General features: G+C 45.1%; 1 protein-coding gene across 1 annotated transcript; it reads right to left on the bottom strand.

Moving 5' to 3' along the window:
• Positions 1 to 286: 286 nt before the first annotated feature.
• AXDND1 (axonemal dynein light chain domain containing 1) lies at positions 287 to 21,792 on the bottom strand. The gene is made up of 23 exons (XM_026100969.2): positions 20,223 to 21,792; positions 19,681 to 19,859; positions 19,189 to 19,289; positions 18,414 to 18,540; positions 17,947 to 18,032; positions 16,768 to 16,824; positions 15,015 to 15,155; positions 14,475 to 14,579; positions 13,699 to 13,819; positions 12,983 to 13,084; positions 12,251 to 12,417; positions 11,335 to 11,398; positions 10,643 to 10,877; positions 8,427 to 8,640; positions 7,748 to 7,841; positions 6,837 to 7,039; positions 6,013 to 6,109; positions 4,831 to 4,941; positions 4,497 to 4,613; positions 4,211 to 4,342; positions 2,807 to 2,898; positions 1,780 to 1,931; positions 287 to 1,061 (listed from the first exon to the last, which is right to left on the bottom strand). Exons 1-23 carry the CDS (start codon positions 20,317 to 20,319, stop codon positions 958 to 960), a joined length of 2,898 nt encoding a protein of 965 aa, XP_025956754.2. The 5' UTR covers positions 20,320 to 21,792; the 3' UTR covers positions 287 to 957.
• Positions 21,793 to 21,842: the final 50 nt, after the last annotated feature.

Genomic DNA, 21,842 nt, shown 5'->3' with positions numbered 1-21,842 from the left:
CCTCAATGCACCGAGGGGGTGAAGTGGAATCATCTGAGGTCTGATCTTATGACCTTGGCTGCTCTCCTGGGGCAGCAAACTGAGAAAGGCCTTCAGGATCATGCATGGCCTCAGGCTGGTTCCTGCCTTCTGAAATAAGGACAAAACCTTCAAAAGAAGAAGATTCAACTAAGGAAGAATCTGTACAATTCTGTACAATTTGTACAATTTCTTCCTAAACAATCAGCAGGTAACTGGACTGTCTGAAAGCCCAGAGAATGAAGGAAGTACCTCCTTCTCAAATACACATGAGAAAACAACAGCTTTTATTTAAGTTAAAAACAAAAATGGGAAAGAAAATTAAAGGATTAGAGTGATCAGAAATCTACCCAGGATTCTGAATTTGGTCAAGAGGGTGCAACTTGAGTTACTTACAACCAGGCCACACTGGCACTAAGAAAAAAAACCCTCAGTATGAGAAGAAAGAGGTACAAACAACTTACTTGCATGATTCAACATGGGGTGAGGCAGAATGAGATGGAGCAACAGGAGAAGAGTGGTGAATACAAACAGGAGCCAAGCCCAGGGCAAGGCAGGGGGTGGGTAGCACAGGCAGGAGAGATGTGCATAGGAGAAAGTCAAGGCAGCAATAGTGATACAAGACAACAAGCTGCAAAGTCATTCAGAGGTATGGGGGAAGTAGAGGATAAGCAGAGACAAGTACAGAAGTGGCAGAACCAGCTGAAAGAACAGCATAAATGCAGAGTGGACTGAGTGGAAGGAACATTGCTGTTGTGCTTCTGTTTGCATATTTACAGTGAGATCAGCAGTTCTAGGGAGTGCTGAATCTACTGCACACGTAAGACACAGGCAAAGAGATGTTGCAGTAGTGGAGGAGGTGGTAAAGGCAGTGGCTCAGGGGGTGAGACGCTACTATAAAATGGGCACTAAGAAACTTTCCATGGGCATTGCTACTCTTTAATGTTTGGTTTTGCGGGGTTTCTTGGATCGGCCAGAGGTAGCAGCTTTGGGCGAAGTTGAGCGAGCCAGGGCTTCTGACACTCTTTCTTGAAAAACTTTTTCTGAAAGAAAATAAACAAAAACAAAATGAAGTCATTAAAAATACAACAGAGTAAAAATGTGCCCAAGGTATGGCATTATTAACAAACAAATTGGCCTCCTCGCCCTGCTTTTATGTCAGAGATAGGATACACTGCCTGTGTGAGCCAGGACCACACTGTGCCCAAGTTCTGTATAGCAAACAGGGGAAGCTTTCTCAGAGCTCCCCTGGCTCCTGCTGCCTCTTTACACCTTCCTCTGGAGCGCAAAGGAGTACCCCCCGCTACTGGTGACAAAATATGGGAGCTGGCACAACTCCGATGACAGGTCCCAAAGCTATCTATGTGAAGGTCTGTGGCCTTTGAGAGTGAAGGACCCGAAAAATAATTTCTTTTATACCTGGGAATCTGTTCCGAAACGGATCATCCCGACTGTAACAGGGAACATTTATTTACAAGGAAGATAAAGCCAGTTACAGAGCTGTCCTAGAAAGAGCTTGCATCAGTACCAAACAAAATAACTTTCTCTCAGAAGCAGGCCAAGTCCAGCAGTTCCTGCTGCCCCTGGTCTAAAATCATCTCCCAGGGGAATGGTAAAAGCCTCCTTGTTTGGCATCCGACAACAAAACCCTAGAATGTGCCTAGGAGGGGATGGTCCTGCTCTAAGTGGGAGATGAAGTGGCTCAAAGTTTGCTTCTCTCTCTGAGTCCAGGAGAGGGTTCAAACCATTGATTCTCCTGACCTTGCCCTTGTTTAGATGTTGCTTCTGGGACAGATTTGTGCTCTTTCTCCAGCTCTTTCTCCAACTCCTGGATTCTCTCCAGAGCTTCTTCCAGCTTCTCTTCAAGACCTTCTGATCTCTCCTCTGCATTCTGAGCACGGATCTCTGTTTCTCTGAAACGCAGAGGCCAAGATAATGCTGAAATCTGAATCTGAGCAGCTACTGGCAGGATACCCAAAAGAAAGATTTAGAAAACCTTTCAGTAGAACTGACTGACTCTATAAAACACATTTAAGGTTTCAGAGAATGGCATTATTAAGAGGTCTATAGCAAACAGAGACTTCATGGCACAGCTATGTAATTCCTGCAAATTCAATTCATTTAAAAATTCAGTGTTTGCTAGCAAAGGCGAGGTATTGATCTTCATTGTACAAGGATAAATACAGAGTACAGTCAAATCTATTAGGCAGACTCACGGGGCAGGGATAACCTGGACAACGCAAAATCACAGATAAGGCAGACAGCACGAGGAAATGTAATGCAGATGTGCCCGAGCCTGCGTAGGCATGGAAGTCATTACACTAGGCTCAGGACAAACCATCATATGATTCTGCGTGGAGCTACTTGGGTGCCTCCTCACTGTGTTCCTCGTGCTTAGGCACAACACCGCACACATACCTACCCAGCTGCTGGGCACTGGCAGGCCTGGGAAGCACTCAGCTGCAGTCACAGAGCACCCTGCAAGTGCTAACAGATCCTGACCAATTAAGACATCTTGCACAAAACCATCCTGAGTATCTGTTGCTCCACAGAGCAAACAATCTGCATGCAGATAAGGGACAGCTCCAATCCTAGAGTAAAATAGGTCATATCTTCAGCTAACATAAATCACAATGAATGGCCGAAGACAATGAGAAGAGAAACCCATAATTAACCCATAATTAAGCTGGCAGAGATGGATGAAGCAGAATCTCAGAGACCAGAAGAGCCACTTGCCTAGGATGAAACCCTGCCCTGCTCATGCCTCCAGTACAGGACCAGTACTCACAGGAGCCGTGCTTGCAGATGTTCCACCATTGCCAAAGTTTCAAATTCTTTCTGAGAAAAGGAGGTCGACGACTTGTTGGCAGTCATCTCCCTCTGGTTGGGAAGAGCAAAACCTTCCGTAAGTGAACACGAAACCAACAAAGGAGCATTTCATCTGCAACATATGCCTGGTTTGGTGCTGGTACACAGCGCACGGTCACAACACAGGCAAAAGCTCAGTGTCAGCATAGCATGTAAAAACAGGAATTAGTTCAAGCACTTCATTTTGATTGGATCTGCTCATATCTTGGCATTAAAAATAGACTTATATGCTTTTCTGCTGCAGACATGAATGTCTCACTGGCTAATAGTCTTCGGTTGCCAGTGCATTCATTGGATTTTAGAGGTCAGAGATGGCTGCAACCTGACTAGGAGCTGAGAAACCGAAGAAAAGAGGTTCAGGGAACAGAAAGAGGCAGCTCCTCAAAGGGGCCAACAAGGCACAAGATACTTAGTGTGCTTTATCTGAAGCAGGGAAGCAGGCAACCAGGATTTCTGTGGAAATGTAACTGTTAAAAGGCTCCTATTCTAAGCTTTGGAGGGTTGTGATTTCCAAGGATTCATTTTTCTACAACAAATCAATGTCCATAAAGACCTGCTCCTATGTCTGCCACCGTCACTCTGTGCTAGCCACCCACCTGTAGAGCATAAGGGGCAGCGCATGCTCAGCTCCCTGCCAATACAGCATGCTTGAGGTGTGGGACCATCCAGTGACAGTTTGCTAAAGATCCGCAACTCCCTGAAGGTCTTGGTTCCTCTCCAGATGACTAACCAGCTAGGGAGCTGTTTCAAAAGGCAGACCCTGTGACTTCTGACTGGAGACCAACTTAACCGAAAGTGGCCTTTAGCCTGGAGTCCTCTTCCAAAGAGTACTATCCCAAAGACCTGGAGCAAACAGAGACCGGCAGGCACAGCTGGCCAAAACAACCTGAACTTCCTGCTTTCCTGTTGCTCTGGGACCCCCTGAATCCCTGATCCCTCTTCAACTCCCCTCCAACATCCTCAGCGACCGTATCATTTTCACCATCCCTGGAAATGCTGCCAGCCCTCATCTGATCTCTGTTGATAGTCCAGACCCAGACTACGCACCTTGCTCATCACTGGTCCCATAGAAGTCCTGGGGCTGTGGCACAGGGCAGTGATGCATGGGTCAGGCAGACCAACTGAGGCAGTGGTAACTGTGCCAATGAATATTTTACAGTTATAAGAAGAGAAGCAGCAAAGAATACCAGCACTTTTCACTGCCCCAGCAGGGTCTGACACAAGCATTAAGCAGGGTCTGCTGAAAGGCTCTGACTAGCCAGTCAAACTCCAGCTCCAGATCTCTGACCACAGGCTAAACCACTGGTGCAGTGGAGGCACCTACCCCCGTGACTGAAATGATGTCTGACTTCAGGGACTTCAGGTGGATGTTGAAATCATGTCCTACATATCTGATCATGTCTGCAGTTGCTTCATCGCCTTCAGTCAGGAAATCAGTGCCAGCCCCTGCCTGGTGCTGAGGGAAAAAATGAACAAGAAATAGGAGAAATAATACTAGCTCAGGGCAGCTGTAATGGCATACAGGGAGTAATAACTAAAAAAAGGCCCTGCTGGGAAGCAGCATACTGCAGCTACTACAGTCATCTGCATAATAGCAATTTTCTCCTTACTTGTAATGTTTCTTCCTCTGTTATGGGTTTCTTATCACTGTTGATGTCCTCAGCTTCAAATCGTTCCTGAGATGAAGAAATGACAGTGTCCTTAAGGTTGAGCTTCAGTTGCAACACCTGTAAGGCACCGTCAGGGTCTGGTTAGTAGCATGCTCCCTTTGTCCATCCAGATAACCTAGGCAAAACTAACCAGTCTCTCACCTTGTCTTCCACAGGCTATCCCCTCCCTCCCCTCCCCAAAACTGAACTGTAACTGCTTCTTTAAGAAAAATTTTTGAAACAGGTCTTCATTCAAACCAGTCTAACCTAGAATAGCAAATGCAGTCTTATATACCTCTGGCCCAAAGAGTTTTTTCAGTTCTTCTAAGCTCAGAAAGGAGACTGGAGTGCCTTTGATCTCCGAAAGGACAAGACTACACGCTTGAATCCAATTACAGCACTCAACCTGGCAAGACATAACAGAAAAGAAGGATTATCGAGCAGGAAAAATATCTGTGATCACATTCATTCGTTCGGTTAAATAACTTCATCCTTCTGTCTTTATCTGTTCCAAGGACCAACCCGGACCCTTGCATCCTCACCCTACAGAGGAAGACATTTCTCCAAGCTTTCAGACATGGCATCTGTCACTGGCTAATCACTCACACCAATTAATTCATTCAACAAGCTCTTCCTCAGGCCAGCCCTGAGGATGATCTCTGTCAGTCCATTGCCCTACCCTGTGGGGGAAGAAATGAGTATAAATCCCAAGTGTTGATTTTTCACTCACTAAGCTAACACAGAACAGAATCATTGGAGAAAAGTATTTTCAATCCCTGCAAAGAATCAACATTGCTTTAAGGAAAGTAGGGTATCTGTCCTGTGCTCAACACAGCCTTGGGCTTCGGGAAGGGTCTATGTCTCACATTCCTAAACTATAGGCAAAGCTCAGCTAAGCACTGGAGACTATTGTGGTAGCAATTACAGGAGGAAGATGGAAGATATATGCTGCTATGATCCCCCAGGTGCTCCAGAACAAGACACTGCCATTAACACATACTTTGAGTAACAGCAAGTTATCTTTCTACACATTGTACAGATGCAAAAACATGTAGAATAAGAAAGAGGCAGGTAGGCCAGCTGCCTGCACAAGGTTGTGTAAGGGTATGTTGCATCAAGCATGTGCAGAAACTCCTAAGTACCACTTGAGTCTAGACATACACGGCACTGACAAGCTTTAAATCAGAGCTGAATCTATTGCTATTCATAGAATAAATTAACAGAAGAGCCCTTAAGTATGTACCCTGAAACATGGTGAGGAAAATATAACAAAACACAACTGAAGTTTATCAAAATTCTGGGCTCTCCAGGGCTGCAGAGTTAGTAAGAAACTTGGAGGACTGGGGGAATACATAGGCGCAGCAGACGTTTTCCTCCTTCTTGAAGTCATCACATATATTTTTCTCTACCTTTCACAAAGCAAATGCAGTCTGGTATACCCCAGACCTGGACAGCTAGAAATGCAGGCACCTATTACCTTGATCTTATTCAGCTCCTGCAGCTCTAAATCATCTTCTGAATCCATCTCTGACCGTTTCTTCCAAAGGATGGCACTGACAATATCCTGGCAGCAGCTGCAGAGATGCAGAATGCCATCAGCCCTGCAGCCATGCCCTCAAATGCTCTGTTCTCTTCAGTCAGGTTCCTGCTGCTCTCAGCAAGACCTGTGGACTGACTCTAGACCTTGGTGCAAGAGAAGTCTCAAGAGCAGCTGTCCTCACTCGCCCCACTCACATGGTCACCTCCCAGACAGCTCGTCTGTGCCTGTGCTGTACTAACCCATGGGGGACACATGAATGCTGCTCCTGAATAAGGTACAGGCTGTGCTCCGGGGTCCTGGACTGCAGGCTCACTGCCTGCACTGCCCTCACAACCTCTGGAGGTGGTCCTCTGCAGTGTGGGCAAAGCCCTTGCAATCAAAGATGCCAGCATGTTTTACAGCAGAACTAGGAATAAATAAGAACAGCCATTCCCTGTATATGTGCCCAACCTCAGCTACCTCTTGTATTTGCAAGTGAAGCCATAACCCTGAGTCTGTAACATCATCCCAGTCTCTAGGACAGAAATACAGTGCTAGGCCGACATAGGCAGCAAGTCCTCTAGGCATTTTCCCAGTAAGAAGGCACATTTAGGACCTGGGCGAGGATCTAAGGAAAACCAAATTTGGAATCCCTTTTTCATCCAACCCCTCTTGCTTTCCTGGAACTTGATGGGACCTTTTACCATGATGAATCTCTCACCACACCACACATTTTCTCTAGAGAAAACCCCTTTGAGGAAATTAAAAACCTCCATTAATACCTGATTATATAACTAGAGAGTCTGCTGATCTTGGTAACCAGCTCTTCAGCTTCTTCTTCTAGCTTACGAGCACTCAGAAATCTGAGCTCCTCTTCCATATCAGCATTCTCCCGTTGGGGACACTCACAGCACAAACGGGTTGGGACCATGTATCTCAGCAAATTCGTCAGCCACAGCGTCAAGTTTCTGTGCAGTTCAGTCACCTGCACAAAACAAAGCGCATAAAGTCATAAATGACTGGTCTTACCCAGTGTTCAGAAGTCAGTAACATTTCACACACTTCAATGTCCAAACTAATTCCATTTGTAAACTCCCCTAAAGACAGGAACATGTACATTTACCACATTTTTCTCCCATTTTCCTTCCCACTGCCAAAACATCTATGAAACTACCCTAGGAAACTACTATGGATCCAGCCTTCTCCCAGTTCTTCTTTAAGATCATAAGCTGGTTATCAGCCACATAGCACTCTCCCTTGTCTAGAATTCAGCTACATACCAAAAATCACACACCACACTGACAGGACATTTAAAAAAAATACTCAGTAAAAGCTTCCATTCTACAATCCTGGGGCGGGGTTAGATCTAGCAGCTAAAACAGCTCTCTGAACAGGAAATAGCAATATTATTCCAGAGGAAATACTTGGTAAAGATGGAAAAAAAGAAAAAGCGTATATTCATGCACTAAATAGAAGACCTTCCAGGTATGTCAGTAGCAGCACACCAAGTTTATTAGAGCGGTCCTTTTATGCTCCCTTGGCTGGTAGAGAAAAGCCACAATTCTCAACTCGAAGATGTCAAAGCAGAAAAGACATATCCTCACAACTGTGCTCTGGACCGAGGAAGATTACAGGAAAGAGTGAACACTAGATACAGTGCTCTCATCCCTAGCCGTTTCAGGCTCACACTTACTTCTTGGTTAAGATGCGTGATGTTCTTCTCAATCTCATTATTCATGGACAGAATCCATTGCTGAATCATCTTAAACACTTCTTCGGGTACCACTCTGAAAAAAACCAAACAAACAAAACACACACAAAGTGACCTCTAGTGCACCAAGCCCAAGGAGCTCCTGTCTCAAAGACAACTTTTGCTTCCCAGCTCAAGGAAAACTACATGTTTAGTGTGCTATATACTGGGAACATGAAACAGGCAATTTTGTTAATGCTATAGTTGTGGTCAAACTTGTCATTTGCAAGCAACCTCTTAAGTATACATTATGCATGTGCTCTGCAAATAAAGCGTTACCAAAGACAACGAGCCACCACAAGGCAGACTATGCCCCCAACAAATCCAACTGTAAATGAATCACATATTTTGTTTTTCCTTCATGTGTCAAGCAGGTGGCAGTTCTGAGGAAGACAGTGATGTTCCAGGAGCGATACTGAAGCCACCAACTGTTTCCACAGATATTGCCAAATCAAAGCAAATGAAAGGCAGCCACTGATCATTTTAACGGCTTGACTGATCATGTGTATCCCACTGCCAGCTTCCTCTGACGGATTCCCCACAAAAGAGCATTTTGCTTTTCTTACGCATGTAGTTAACTGTGCAAGGCCAGCCCAGACGCAATAAACCACTCCATCCTTACGGGAGACGTGGTTTCTCGTTGTTCTCATCTTCATGCAACTGGCCGGAGCCTGTGAAGCTCATCACTGCGTCCACCTGGGCCACCCACGCGGGAAGCGGGTGATGAAAGGCCTGCAGCTCAGATTTGCGCATGCCACAGCCTCGCTTCAGCTTCTGCGCCCTAACTACCCAATCTTCCATACTTCTCACCAAGCCTGCCAAAAATTTAGCTGTGCCTGGAGGGGAAGAAAATAGGAACCTTTAATTACATTCTTTCAGGCAACAAAAACGAAGCTCAATTCAAAACACTATGCCAAGAGGGAGGAACAGCCTATGCGGGAACTGCCTAGACTTATACTAAGAATGAACTGTTTAACATGCACCAAACTTAAAGTAAGCTGAAAGAAGAGGGGCTTGATTTGAAGCCCTGACTTTCCTTCTTGCCTTGGCAGGTTTGGATCTCTGGTTGCGTAAAGGGATGTGATGGCTTAATTTAAATCTTTCTGAAAAAAAGCTCTGCAGTTACAACACGATTCTTCAAAGACGCTGAGCCCAAGGTGATACAGTACACACAGATTTGCAAAATGCCTGGGCAAAGGCAGAAGTTACCTGTTCACTCACTCCTCTGGCATATGCAGATGGATAGTGTTTGTTGGGGAGTACGCTCCAAATGTAACAACAGTTGTTCTCGATATCCACACACAATGCTTAAGCTTTCTTTAAATCGTGGTAAAGCCCTGGCCTCTGGGACATCTTGTGGCACAGATGTCATGTTATGTGCATAGAGGAGAGGGCAATTTCCATAATATTTTAATGAATGTGATGCATGCCTCAGTTTCCCCGCCATACTGCTGCAGGGTAGAAGTGGTTAACCCCCGCTCTAGACCAGGAGACGTGTGACGTGATGAAGCACCGCTGAGGTGTCCAGACTGGTAAGAAAGGGACGAGGCTACCCTCTGCCTCTAATTTTCACAAGTTTTTGTCATAGCTGAGATCTAAACAGAAGGGATACCTTGCCTTTCCTATTGAGAGGCACTTAAATTACTACACAGCAATGAGTCCAGGCAGTTCAAAATACACTATCCTGTAGGAATCAAGACAATACTTTCACTGTGGTCCAGTCCCCAAAGTTCTTGTTAAAATAAGCTAAAATCCCTTTTTCCATGCTTCACTGACTGAGGTGATGTAGGATAAGATGCCTGCACTGTATTGCCTAGCCCTTTGATCAGACCACCACAAAATATCAAGATTTCTGACAATCTGCTGTTAACTTTTTGCTATACTGGTATCTGACCAGTCATGTCCCTGTTTCTTGTTCTTTCTCTCATTTTCTAATGAGAACTACTGAGATTGTTTACTTCCTTTGGCAGTCTCATATGATGGACAAACTTATTCTATCTCAGCTTCTTTAGTGAGCCTAAATATAATACCCAGCATAAGATAACACTAAAAAAAGCACAGGATAACCAGAAGTGAAAGAATAAGATGACAGTATGAGAAGCAGCTTAGCAAATATGAATAGCAGTTCTAGACAACACATATTCAGTTTAGCTTTAGTTTGCTGAAAGGAAGTAAGATGATTAGAAAACAGCAGAGTGAAAACAATTCTGAAGTCGGAAATGCATCAAGGCCTTTCACAGGCAAAGGTCAAGGTCAGTTGCAAATTACCCAACAAATGTTTGTTATCATATACAGAAAAGATATAAATTTATATCAACAACGAAAGCATTTATTTACATGTTTTATTATCAGGATAATTCAGTATCTAGATTAAGATAACCCTGTATTAGTGATATGGTTAGAAAAGAAGTATTCTGCTCTGAGACAGGGTTTTCTGGTTAACGAACTACAAAGCAACATTTTAGTTTCAAATCTAAACCTCTATTCTTTCCTTTTACATTTATATTCTTTTCCACACAGTAGCCACATAATCACAGGCTGCACAAATTCCTTCTGAATGTGACACACAACTTCCTCACATCACATCTGTATTGCATTGCTCTTTGATTGCACCGTAGTGCATTTCAAATTTCAAATATGCTTTTTATGTGTGATTGTGAGTCAAACTTCTTCAGAGTAGATCCCTTGAACTCTCTTCATTCCCAACACATATCTGAGGGTCAGACTTTGGCTTTAAGGAAAAAGCCAAAGCAGATTACATCAACCGGTTCTTCATTACGCAGTACTTTCCTGGCATACCTGAGCAAAGACCGAATTGCAAAACCAGTCATTTCTTACCATTATCCCCACTTATCCTTATTTGATATTGTCGGCAGAGTTCACATGCTCTTTGGTTTATTTCTTCCATGGCAGCGTGCTCTGAGGGCAACGCTCTGTTGAAGTCCCGGTGTCGATTCAGCACCTTGTGTCCTCGCTCTGTCCACTGCTCGTGTAGACTGGAAACATTCTGTAGACTTTCCATTTTTGTTAGGTACACCTCCCCTTCGTACTGCTGCAGGTTTTCATTTAATATCTGAAAGAAAAGCAGCAAGCTTGTCATGCCCCCAAAAGCTGGGCCAACTCTTAGCTGCAACAGAGAGGCAATGGAAACAGGTAAGAAGTACAAAGATCCACGATCACAGAGATGTCACAGTCCAAGCAAACAGCACAATAAATTGGAAACTTACTCCATGAGGGTGACAATTCTGAGTGCTTCTACAGATTAGTATCATTTCTCAGTCACCAGAGCTATCAGCCAAACAGTGCGCAGATGGATGACTAAGTTTAATGCTTCAGCTGAGCTACGGTGTCAGTTCATTATAACTTTTCATATGTAGACTCTTAGCTTAAGCTTCAGAACAAAAAATTTAAGCCGATGTGTTTTCCCTCACATTTGTGACGGGCACAGATACTCACTGGAGCTCAGCTGACAAGTGGTAATTTTCTGAACAGATATCATTCAACAATATGACCAACCCCCAAAATCTTACATTTTCCAAGTTCTTGATATCTTGTAGCATTTCATCCAGTAGCTCTTCCTTCATCGGAGATGAACTAAAGCAAAGAGAGAAGAAAGGAATGAGAGACGAAAGAAAAGAATCCTTCAGTAGCTGATGTAAAGCCAAAAGTGAAGATATATTCTATGCATACTGAATTTTTGATATAAATTAACTTGAAACAGAAGTAGAAAACAGGAGGCTCTACCCGGCCATAGATTTTTGTTCTCTCATTCAACTTCACAAAAGCACTGGCTGTCAGTTAAGAAAATACATTACTTTCAGCAGAGAAGAAAATCTAATTGAAATGAATGCTGAAAATTGAACCTTTATTAAGTCCATGAATGAAATATCAATGTGTTTGCAGTTATATTTTACTGTATTTAACATATGGCAATGACGAACAAGAAGTCTGCAAAATTTAATTTTGTTAGCATACAAAGAGACCTTGGATTTGAAATCTCAAGACTCTTCATGTCTCATTTTGTCCATAGTGCTCTATTAGAAGCATTAATACACGTGCATTCAGGTTAAAATTAACCAAACTAAACAGAAAAATTACGTCATGACAATCACAGGAAAAAAAATGCTCAGAAAGGAAGCTCTGGTTCACAGAGGGTAAAATCCTTTCTTCCCTGGAGTCAGCAGCAACCTCCCCATCAAATTCAACCATGACCTTCCAGAATCGTTTCAGAGGTACCAATATCTGTTATAGACCTGACTATCAAAATGTGTCAAACAGAAAAGTAGAGCAGTGAGGGACATGCAAATTATGAACACCACCAAATTGCCCTACCCCTTAGAGTCACAAAGTCAGGGCAGCCTTTACACTGGGCCAGTGAGACCTGCTGCCACAAAGCAAGAGTGGGGGGGGCTGGCTGCTGCCACCCAGCCCCTCTGCGCCACTCACAAGATATCGTCCTGGAAGTACTGAAGCCACCTGGTGAGGCCTTGGCGGACAACAAGCAGTTTTTCCTTGCTGGATTCCTCACAGCAGTCTATTTCTGCTCCGATGCAACCCAGCATTTGTCTGAACTGCTCAGTCTCCTCCTGCAGATCAGCAAGGTCTCTTGTGTCCTGCAGGCACCAGGTAGGAGAATGGGAAAAGGAAACGTTCGCATGACCTGTTTGATCCGAGTCAAAGGAATTCTCTCTTTGCCCGAGCTATTTTGAGACATACACACGTCAGAGATGTGGGAGCTGGGAAATTTCTGTAATTCCACGGCGCAGCCCTTGCAAACCCTTGGGCATGACTCAAGGGTGCCTGACCCCCCCAGGGCATGCCAGAACTGGGTGCCTGACTCCTTGCTGCCTGAAAGCTATGCAGAGACTACACAGCCCCACACCTTGGGGCCAAAATTACACTAGTATTGATCTGTTTTGGTTTTATGGATATGCAACAGGGAAAGCCAAAAAGAAAAAGGGGAAATAAAGGAACAAGAACAGCATCAGGGAGAATGTAGGGCATGGAGGAAAGATAAGCAGGAAGAAAGAAAACTGATTCAAATCTTAATGCTCATTTGAAAGTAGACCAAGATTTGAAAGCTCAAATCACAGCCAGAGTACCGATCCAGGGAGTTACATAAACCTTCACAGACATGCAGACACTTGGAGCAGTTACCCATCACAGACAGGTTCCTACCTGCGATGCCAAGAGGACTATGAAATGTTTGAGAACTTTGGTCAGTGTCTTTTCACTAACATAGAGCCTGCGAGCCAACATGAGCCGGTTTCTATCTATCACCTGAAAGAAACATTTATTATTTGTACTGTACTCTTCGGAGAGGAGGGGCATTGCAGGACGATGCTACTCCGATAGCAACATGGGAGCTTTATTACCGAAGAAATGGAACTCAAGCAGCTGAGTGCCCTTTCCTTACAAATATACTTATCTCCCAGGAAGCCCCAAAAGTTCTGACATAAGATTTTCAGCTTGAAGGGGATGAAGTAAAAGATCACAAACAAGGCACGCACCCAAACAAGGAAGCGCAGTGTTAACCCAGAATGATAGTTTGTGAGGAAGTCTAAGGAATTTGGCTAGGATATTCTAAATTATAAGGAAATCAGGAAACTTTGGCCAAATCTATTTCTGAATGGAAATACTAATTTCAGAGAAGTTCTTCCCGCGCAGGACCTAGAGATCTGTGCCAAAAATGCTGAGTGAATCAATTGGTTTCCATGCAAAAACATGTGAAATACAACAGACTTCAGAAAATGATGTCAGAGCAGGTATGAGATAAGCTAGTGCCCAATAGCATTAAATAAAAATGTGCTTTGGGATGAAATATTCTTTTGGAAGAAGACTGCTAGTTATGACAGTTTATGCCTTGCAGTGTATGCCTGATCTCCTGTACCTACCTCCAGTGCCAGGTCATATGCAGCTGAGCTCCAAATGTCTCTCTCTTGGCTTAGCAGGAGAATCTGCTCTTCCAGCCTGGTTCTCTGTAACTCATATAACTCCCGATACTCTTCCACAAGGCTACAAGAAGAGAAAGACAATGAAATATGTGCACACCCCTTTCTTCTTAAGGAGGCTTACTGTCTTTCTCCCAATTCCCAAAGCATTTCTTAGACACGTCCTCTCCCTCCTTCCTTCCTCAGCCACCTCCCACATCAGCCGGTGAATGCACAGTTCTTTTTCCCTGAGCCCCTACAACACCTTTCTGTTGATATTCCCACTGTGAATTTCCAACCGGCATGGATACAGGTCTCTGTTGGGCTTAGACTAGCTGTTTTCCTCATGACACAACAGTTTTGTGAGTCACCAGTGCCTCAGCACTCAACACAGCTCTGATACCAACCACCTAAATCCTCCATTTCTGAACTACGTGAAGGTGATCACAGGTCCCTGAAAGTTGAGACTGGCAGGCGCTACCAGACTGTGAAGCTACCTGCTGTGAATGTGAAGGAATGGGAATACCAACACCTGAGCAACAAATGCAACTTCTATGGCTTAAAAATATAAATGTTTTGAACATCCCTTTGAGGAATTTAGGATAAACAGCAAAATAACTGCATTTGTCAAACATCCAAGCTGTCTTCCCCGGAAGGCAATCGGTCCTTGTATCTCCTTCCGGACAATCCCAAGAGAATGATACCGACGCACTTCAACCTCAACTTTGAAAGCAGCTTACTTTGCATTCATCTCAGCCTCCTGCATTGCTGCGGCGAGCTCCTGTTGAGCTTGTTCTGCTTCTCTGGTCACCTTGTGGTCATGTTCCCGTAGCTCATACAGCTCTCTGAAACAGCAGGGAACAGTCTGAATGAAACTTAGCACAACCTAAAGAGCTCTCATCTGGCAAACAGGCTGGTGTGCCCTATGCTATCATGCAGGGCTCCCTTCCTCATACACAGTCATCTCCCTGTAAGGGTGAAAGGCAGCTTTAAGGCCTCCTCTTCCTATGCATGGACATTGCTCGAGCAAATCCTTTCTGTAAAAGGTGCTAAGGCAAGGAGGTGACCTTGCCGTTACTCTGTGCTCCTGCGCTGCACAGCCTGCAGTGAAAGGGTACGGTATAAAGCGTGAGGAGGCTCTAGTATGGTCCCTGTAGCTCTGGTTCAAATCATAAAACTAATTTCGTGCTCCTAGCGGAGGCATATTAGAAAACTGAACAAATCAATGTGCTAAGCCTACTGCATTGAGATAATTTCTTAGGATCAGACAGGATTCAGACCTGGTCAGCTGTGCAACAGATTCCTTGAAATAGAATAACTCCTCTGTAATATGTCTGTCGACCAAGCGCTGGGCCATCATTTCTTTGTAGAGGGTCTTCATCTGTTGGGGAATCCTCTCCAGCAGACTCACGTACCTCTGCCTGTAATAAAGGGTGTAAAAACGGAAGTTACCTTAGCTCCCTGAGAACACAGCTCTCCCTTACCCATCTGAAGATCCCTTCCTTTTGCCGTGCAAAGCTATCTAGAAGACAACCTATTGACCATTTGCATTTGGGATTTTGAACACCCTAGAACAATTTAGTTGCTACAAATAAAGGTAGTCTGCGTGTGCACAGTGGAGAAGAGCACAGGAACCCCGGCTGTGGGGGAAGCCTCAGCTATTCGACATGTGAAAGCTTCCCTTCAATGTCACACCATGTGGCACCCATGCTGGCGCAGCCGTCAAGCTTGCTGACAGTGCCACTGCGGTGGGGCTCAAGCTCTAGGTTAGGTAATGGAGGGCCTTTAGCTTTGGTCGTTAACTAGGCAGGAAAATCCTATTGCTCTTATGGCATCAGACCCCATGGCGACTGCATTATGATGGGGTAGCACCGCTGGGCAAAGACACTAAGAATGATCTGCAAGCGCTAATGCTGCTGCTGAGAGGATACTGCCATAAATCAAGAGGGGGATTAGGGTGCTTGGCTGAGTATGACCTGAGCTTGGAAAGCAGCTGTCCTCTCTCTACGCAGTCCACGCTGACCTGCCGAATCAGCTCATGGAAAACTATGTTGTAAATGTTCTGCTCTGCCTTCATCAGCTCCAGCACATTGTGCAGCTGGCAAAACACATGAGAAAAGACACAGCAGAGCCTGGCAAGCTTACTCCTTTAACGACCAAGATTAGCAAAGACTTCTCTTACTTCTGAAACAGGTTTCCCTTTGAGGACAAAACTACTAAAGACAGAAAGGGTAAGGGGAAAAAGCCATCCTACATGCATTTACTGGTTCATTTTTAAAAGTGCCATGCACTAACTACTCTCCTGTCAGAGTCCACAGGAGCTTTTCCACTAATTCCAGCTGGAGCTCCTACTGAGGCAAGGCTCAGCTTTTTTCAAAAACCTACCCCATCTATTTAAATCTTCCCCCTTACTGTACAACAGCAGCAGCAAATAAGCCCCTTTCCCTGGCATCTGCTTTTAGGCCTCTACAGGCCTCTAAAAGACCAGCCCGTAACACAGCAGCCTGTCTTGCAATGGGGAGATGCGGCAGCCGCTGCCTTCGCTCCTTCACAGCAATGCCGCACCCATCCCTTCCTGGTGTTTGTGCCAGGAAAGCAACCCCTGTGCCAGCAAGCTAAATGTTAGTCATGATCAGACCAAGATGAACAGCAGCCCAGGAGTGGAAACCCACAATTATGATAGGATCTCCAGGCAGCTGGCTTGTGTAGAAACTAACCACTGGGAGACACTTCAAACACAGCAGGGATGAACACTGGGGAAAAAGGGATTTCATTTTTCTGGGTACTAGGGAGTTATCCACCTGCAAAGGTCCTGTTATTCCAATTAGCTTGTTGTCTACTCCAGCTTTTTCCAACATGCTGTCCATGGCCTCCATCAGCTGGACGACCTCTAACCTCCCTGAAGGTTTCCTGAGAGACCCAGATGACAGAGATGCATCATTATTCTCTATAAAATGTTGTGATATTTTACCAGGAAATGAAATTCACACATTGTTTTTTTCCAACAGCAACTTCACACAGGGTGGCACTCACATGGATGGGAACAGTCGTAGTTTCTTTTCACGGTCCTCAAGCAGAGTGGTGTATTTACTGAAACAAAGACAAATGTTAAAACTCGGTTACAATGCAAGCCTTCTGGTACTAGCTGAGAGAGCCTGCTCTCTGCTGCGATCTCTGTCCTGCCTTTGCACAAGGCTGAGCGTGGTGGGAGAGGCAGAGAAGGGCCAACAGAGTGGCCCTTCAGAGGGAATCTTGTAGAAACGTCCTCCCCCAAGACCTCTCCCTTCTCTGTCACACTGGGCTAAAACTGACCATTGGGTTTAGAAGGTATTGGTGGCACCAATATCCACATCATTCCCACCAAGACGCTGATGACAAGAGCCACATTTCATAGGAAACCATCATAATAATAAGATAGTATTCTGCTACATCATGTTACCAAATCGATTCTGAGGATTTTGCTCGTATTCTTAATATTTCAATCCTTGAAAAGTGAAAAAATCTTCAAATTTAGCGAGTTGTCCAGAGACATCGTAGGAAGTGCTCTGTAGCCTTTTTTGGGCAAAGCCAGGTAAACTCAATTCAAAATTCATGGCCTGAAAAACTAAAAAAAACCCCCACAAAAACTAAAAAAAATCCCAGATTGTTAGATTCAAGACGTTAGTGGGTATGTACAAGCTCCAATAAGAATGAGAAATACTCAGCGTTGGCCCAACTTTACTGAAGAAAGCAGTTATAAAAGGGAGGTAGAAATGTAGAGAGACTAGCCAAAATCATAAACAACAACAACAACAAATACCAAAAACACAAACAAAAAAACCCCAACCCCACCCACACACCACACACAACAGTGGCAACTTCCAAAAATTGCCTCAAGGGGTCAAACCAAATTTTAGCTTCCTTATTCAGGTCCAACCACAGAAAAACCCTTGAGAAATAGTAAGAGCATACAGGGAGCTGTGATCTCTTTTGACCACCTTGAAGCAGTCGAGGCAAGGAAAAAGAGGTTCACGTTGCTCTGCGCAGCTGACTATAGCCCGGTCACTAGCGTGGGATTTGTACAACCACCCTTTTTATAACCTCCTCTCCCCTCCTGCAAGAGATGTTTCTGGCTGCTGTCCTCGGCCTCTCCTCATTTTATCCCCCTGCTCCAAGGTGCTGTGGAGGCCTTACAGTTTGAGGACAAATCCTTGTAAGTCGGAAAACACTCACTCATCGAAGTACTTCAAGGGCAAAACTCCCCTGTTCTTCACAATCTGAAACTCCTCCGGAACCAGGCTCTCCGCTAGGCTTGCTTGCTAGGGGTAGAAGAGAGAGCAGAGCATGAAACGCTTGGGTATAAACGACGTGCACGACCTCCCAGTTGCTCTCAGAGAGGACGCCCTTTTGGCAACCCAGAAAGCAGAAGGCGTGTAGCGGCTTTTCGTGCTGCTTTTGTATTTCTCACTCTGTTCATTGAGAACCTACCAGAAATAAACTAAATCTGAAAACAGGTTGGAATAGCTAACGGTGAACTGTGCTGAAAGGCTGTGAGCTTCAAGAACCAGTGAGTTTTACCCTAAAAGCTGTTGGATTAGCAGCCAAATTTGGCTGCAACCCAGGGCGTCATTAGGAGAGGGCTACGAAGACTTCCCATCTCTCCCCTCCACACAGAAAAACATCGAAACAACAGCACTCACGGCAAGTCCTGAGACGGCACCATGGCTTCGTCTTTGCTCCTGACTGCTCTTGGAAAAAGAGCTCCTGGGAGTCCCCAGTTTTGTATCTTCTTGGCCAGCCACGATGTCACACAGGTAAGAGACATCCCTGAAAGAGAGGGAAGAGCTTGTCGGCTGAGCCAGCCCACGGCAGCCCCCTGCTCGCTCGCTGCCCACCGAAACCACACGAGACAGCTCTGCTCGGCCCGAGGCCGGGCTCACAGCCAGAATGCTCTCCTCAGGGCCAGAAAAGGCTGGCGAGATCGCGCTTTTAGGCAGATTAGTCTCATGTTGTCTAGCCCTGGCCAAAGATTATTTTTCATGGCTGTTGCCAATATCCTATTGGATACATAGCCGATGTCTGTTAAAAACAGTATAACATCAAAATGTTTTTGCTTCCTAATGTTGTTAAGCAATGCTTATTTACAAAGGACTGTAAAGCTATTCCCTGCTAAGCCTGTTAAAGCCAGAAGAGCTTCTTTTCTTAATCCCGGATCATGCAGCATATTGCTGCGAGTCCTGGCTCTTGGGGAAGCATAGTGCCATGATGAGCGCAGTTAGCAAGACTTTTTATTTACTGTTCCTGAAAGAAACATCTTCCCCTCCAGCCTCAACTCTGCTGGGACAGCGGTTCTGTTTGTCCATCTGCATTAGGCAGCACAGCCATCTGGTGTGAAAAAGAGCAACGGAGCGATACCTCTGCACTCCCAGCTCCGTCTTTCCGTTGCCCTCATCCCTTGACCCCTTCCTCGCTCACCTTCCAGCTCCTGTCAGGCTGACAGGGTGGTCCGTAAGGTGCCTGAACTTGCTGCGGCGATTCGGGTGATGCCAGAGCCCATCAGGGGGTTGCAGGCAGCCCTGCGGATGAAGCACACGTGGCCATCACTTCCCAGCAAGACACGTGCCGAGCAAGGGGAGAGGTGAGAGTGGCTCATCTGAACGCAACGGCTTCTGCCTCAGCACTAAAGATACTAATACAGACAGAACGGGCTCTCTGAAGAGTTTGCATCAACACAAGCGTGCCAGCGTGTTTCCCTTTTTGCCTTCCCTGTCATTTTCCCTATCATTTCCCTTCCCTGTCGTTAGAAGACAGCACTTAGGACCTGAAGCAAATGGTATGATGAGAAAAGCAATGTGACAAGATCAATTTATCCTGCAGAGCTGGCAAACTTTCATTTTGCCCACAGAAAGAATACGCTCTCCTAACAAGGGGACGTTTCTAGGCAGAAAAAGGCAGTAGCACACTCACCTTGAAGCCCACTGCGGTTTTGGTCGTTTGCGGGGATTGCAGGTGCTCTGGGCTAGAGAGAGAACCGGCAGCAGAGGTCAGAGCTCGGAAAATCTCTTCTGGGACAAAACTATGCTCCAGGGAGGAGACGGGCCTGATATGGTCAAGCATCCTTGATGCACCCCTTAGCTCAGGGAACTCTAGAAAAGAGCATATTAAAGCCTACTTGGTAGGTGCACATTTACTCGGCTGGAGAAAGAGAAAATAAGAACAATCATAAAATACAGGGCTGGGAAAAGCCCTGTGAGGACATCTACTCCATTCGCACCCAAAGCAGAAGCAACTCTACCCAAAACACAAGCAGCTAATCCCATTGTCAGTTGTCATTAAACCTTCAGCGAAGCCTGGAACAAGAGTTGTATTCAAACCACGGGAGATAAAAGCACTGATCGCACAACTTTGCCAAACTATTGGGTACACAAACACTAAGCGATGCTGTAAAACAACGGGATCCCCCAATGAGCCGGACACCCAGCCCCACCAGCCCCCAAAGCAAGCCCTACCTGAGCAGTCCTTGCTGCCAGGCCCCGCACACAAGGCACCTCTCATTTTCCTTCCGTCTGCTTTTGATCCAGGAACCGGTGCTCCAATGATGGACATGGCAAATGGTTATTTATTTTATACTTAACGAAGGAAGTTTCAGTAACGAACAATCTGAAAACAGAATTAAACCTGTGTTTGTACACTGTAGGGTTACCTGCTTTTTGTTGTTATTTATTGGGGTGAAAAAACAAACAACTCTGTCTGATGTTAGATACACGAAAGTGGCAAAGAACAGCGGACGTTTTGGTTCCTGGGAGGCAATTAAACATCTCAGCCAAGGGAGACACTCTAAGAATCTGCCTTACCCTTTACCTAATTGGACTTATAAAAATATTTCATAGCAAAAATTAATATGGCAAATGAATGTTGAACACAGTCATTGACTGCTTCATAAATGCCTGTGATTATACTGCATTAAAGTTAAATACCACTTTTGCAATTTATTAATTTTCAGCATTGCAAAATGCTAGTTAACTGTACAAGCACTTAGCCAGCCAGAAGAGCTCTGCTCTACATGTTTCATCCACCACAGGGATGCTTGTTTTTCCATTTACAAGCTGCATTAAGAATTAAAGTTAATGGTTGCTTCTTTTACACCTCTAGCAACTGTGCTAGAGGTTTAATTATATTTGAATTCCTCCAATTACTACTCTTACTTTTACTCTTTACTTACTCTTCTCAATCCTTATTAATGTCTTGCTAATGAAAAAAAAAAATCACATTTCCATTAGCTTCAAAATCCCCAGGAATTCTCACCTGAAAAGCCTTTTCCTCGCTAACCCTGCCACTATATGTAGTTCATTACAAATGCTGTTCGTATTAAGCTTTCTCTGACCTGCTCGTCAGCTGCATCCCAGTCTACTGTGGATTTTTATTAGATTAACTATGCTTTGCCTTCGTGTAAGTGTTTACACATGTATATAACCATGGCATAACCTTGCCAGGTAAATGGTTTCTTGGAAAGAAAACACAAAGATTTGCTAAAAGACCTTCTGTCAGGAGAAAGCATTTTGTTTTTCCTGCTTAGCAACTCTATTTGGCAGTACACTGTATTCCCCCCAGAAAGGAGAAGATTAATGGGGCTGTTCTGTAGCTGCTGCAGCTTAAGGACACAGGCAAGAACTGACTTCAGAGCATCTGCTACACAGCTGGAAAATACCAGATAAAGTTCTTGGCACACAGACCCCTTTTCAGGCCCAAAATAAAGGCAGAAATCAACCCTAAATACATTTGGCAACCACTCTACTTTAATACACATTCAGTGGGGAGGTTAGCATAGCATTTGGAGCAGAGCAGTACCTAAACTCCCCTCCTGCAGTGCCCCAGCACTTCCAGCTCCCCAGGACCCCTCCTCCTCCATTGGGCAGCACAGCCAGCCCACAGCTCACCACCAACCCTTCTCTGCTGGTATTTTGCTTTGAAAATCCCACGCAGCACAGCCTCTCCCTGCTCCGTGCTGCCTGGACGGGGAAGGGGGCAGCTGGCAGACTTGGGCAGGACAGCAAAGGGCACAGACAGCTTCAGGCTACCCCACATCCCCTTGGTTTGCAGCCCTCAACCCCAAATGCAGGCCAGACCCT

The sequence above is a fragment of the Dromaius novaehollandiae genome, chromosome 8 (assembly GCF_036370855.1).
Source record: "Dromaius novaehollandiae isolate bDroNov1 chromosome 8, bDroNov1.hap1, whole genome shotgun sequence".
NCBI lineage: Eukaryota > Metazoa > Chordata > Aves > Casuariiformes > Dromaiidae > Dromaius > Dromaius novaehollandiae.
Note: the sequence above shows the minus strand (reverse complement) of the source record. Positions and strands in the feature narration are given on the sequence as shown.

Coding starts and splice junctions, on each gene's coding strand:
- AXDND1 (XM_026100969.2), bottom strand. CDS start 20,319: ATGTCCATCATTGGAGCACCGGTTCCTGGATCAAAAGCAGACGGAAGG. Junction 13,085..13,698: donor CATATGACCTGGCACTGGAG/GTAGGTACAGGA, acceptor TGTTTCTTTCAG/GTGATAGATAGAAACCGGCT. Junction 4,614..4,830: donor AAAAACTCTTTGGGCCAGAG/GTATATAAGACT, acceptor GGTGCCTTACAG/GTGTTGCAACTGAAGCTCAA.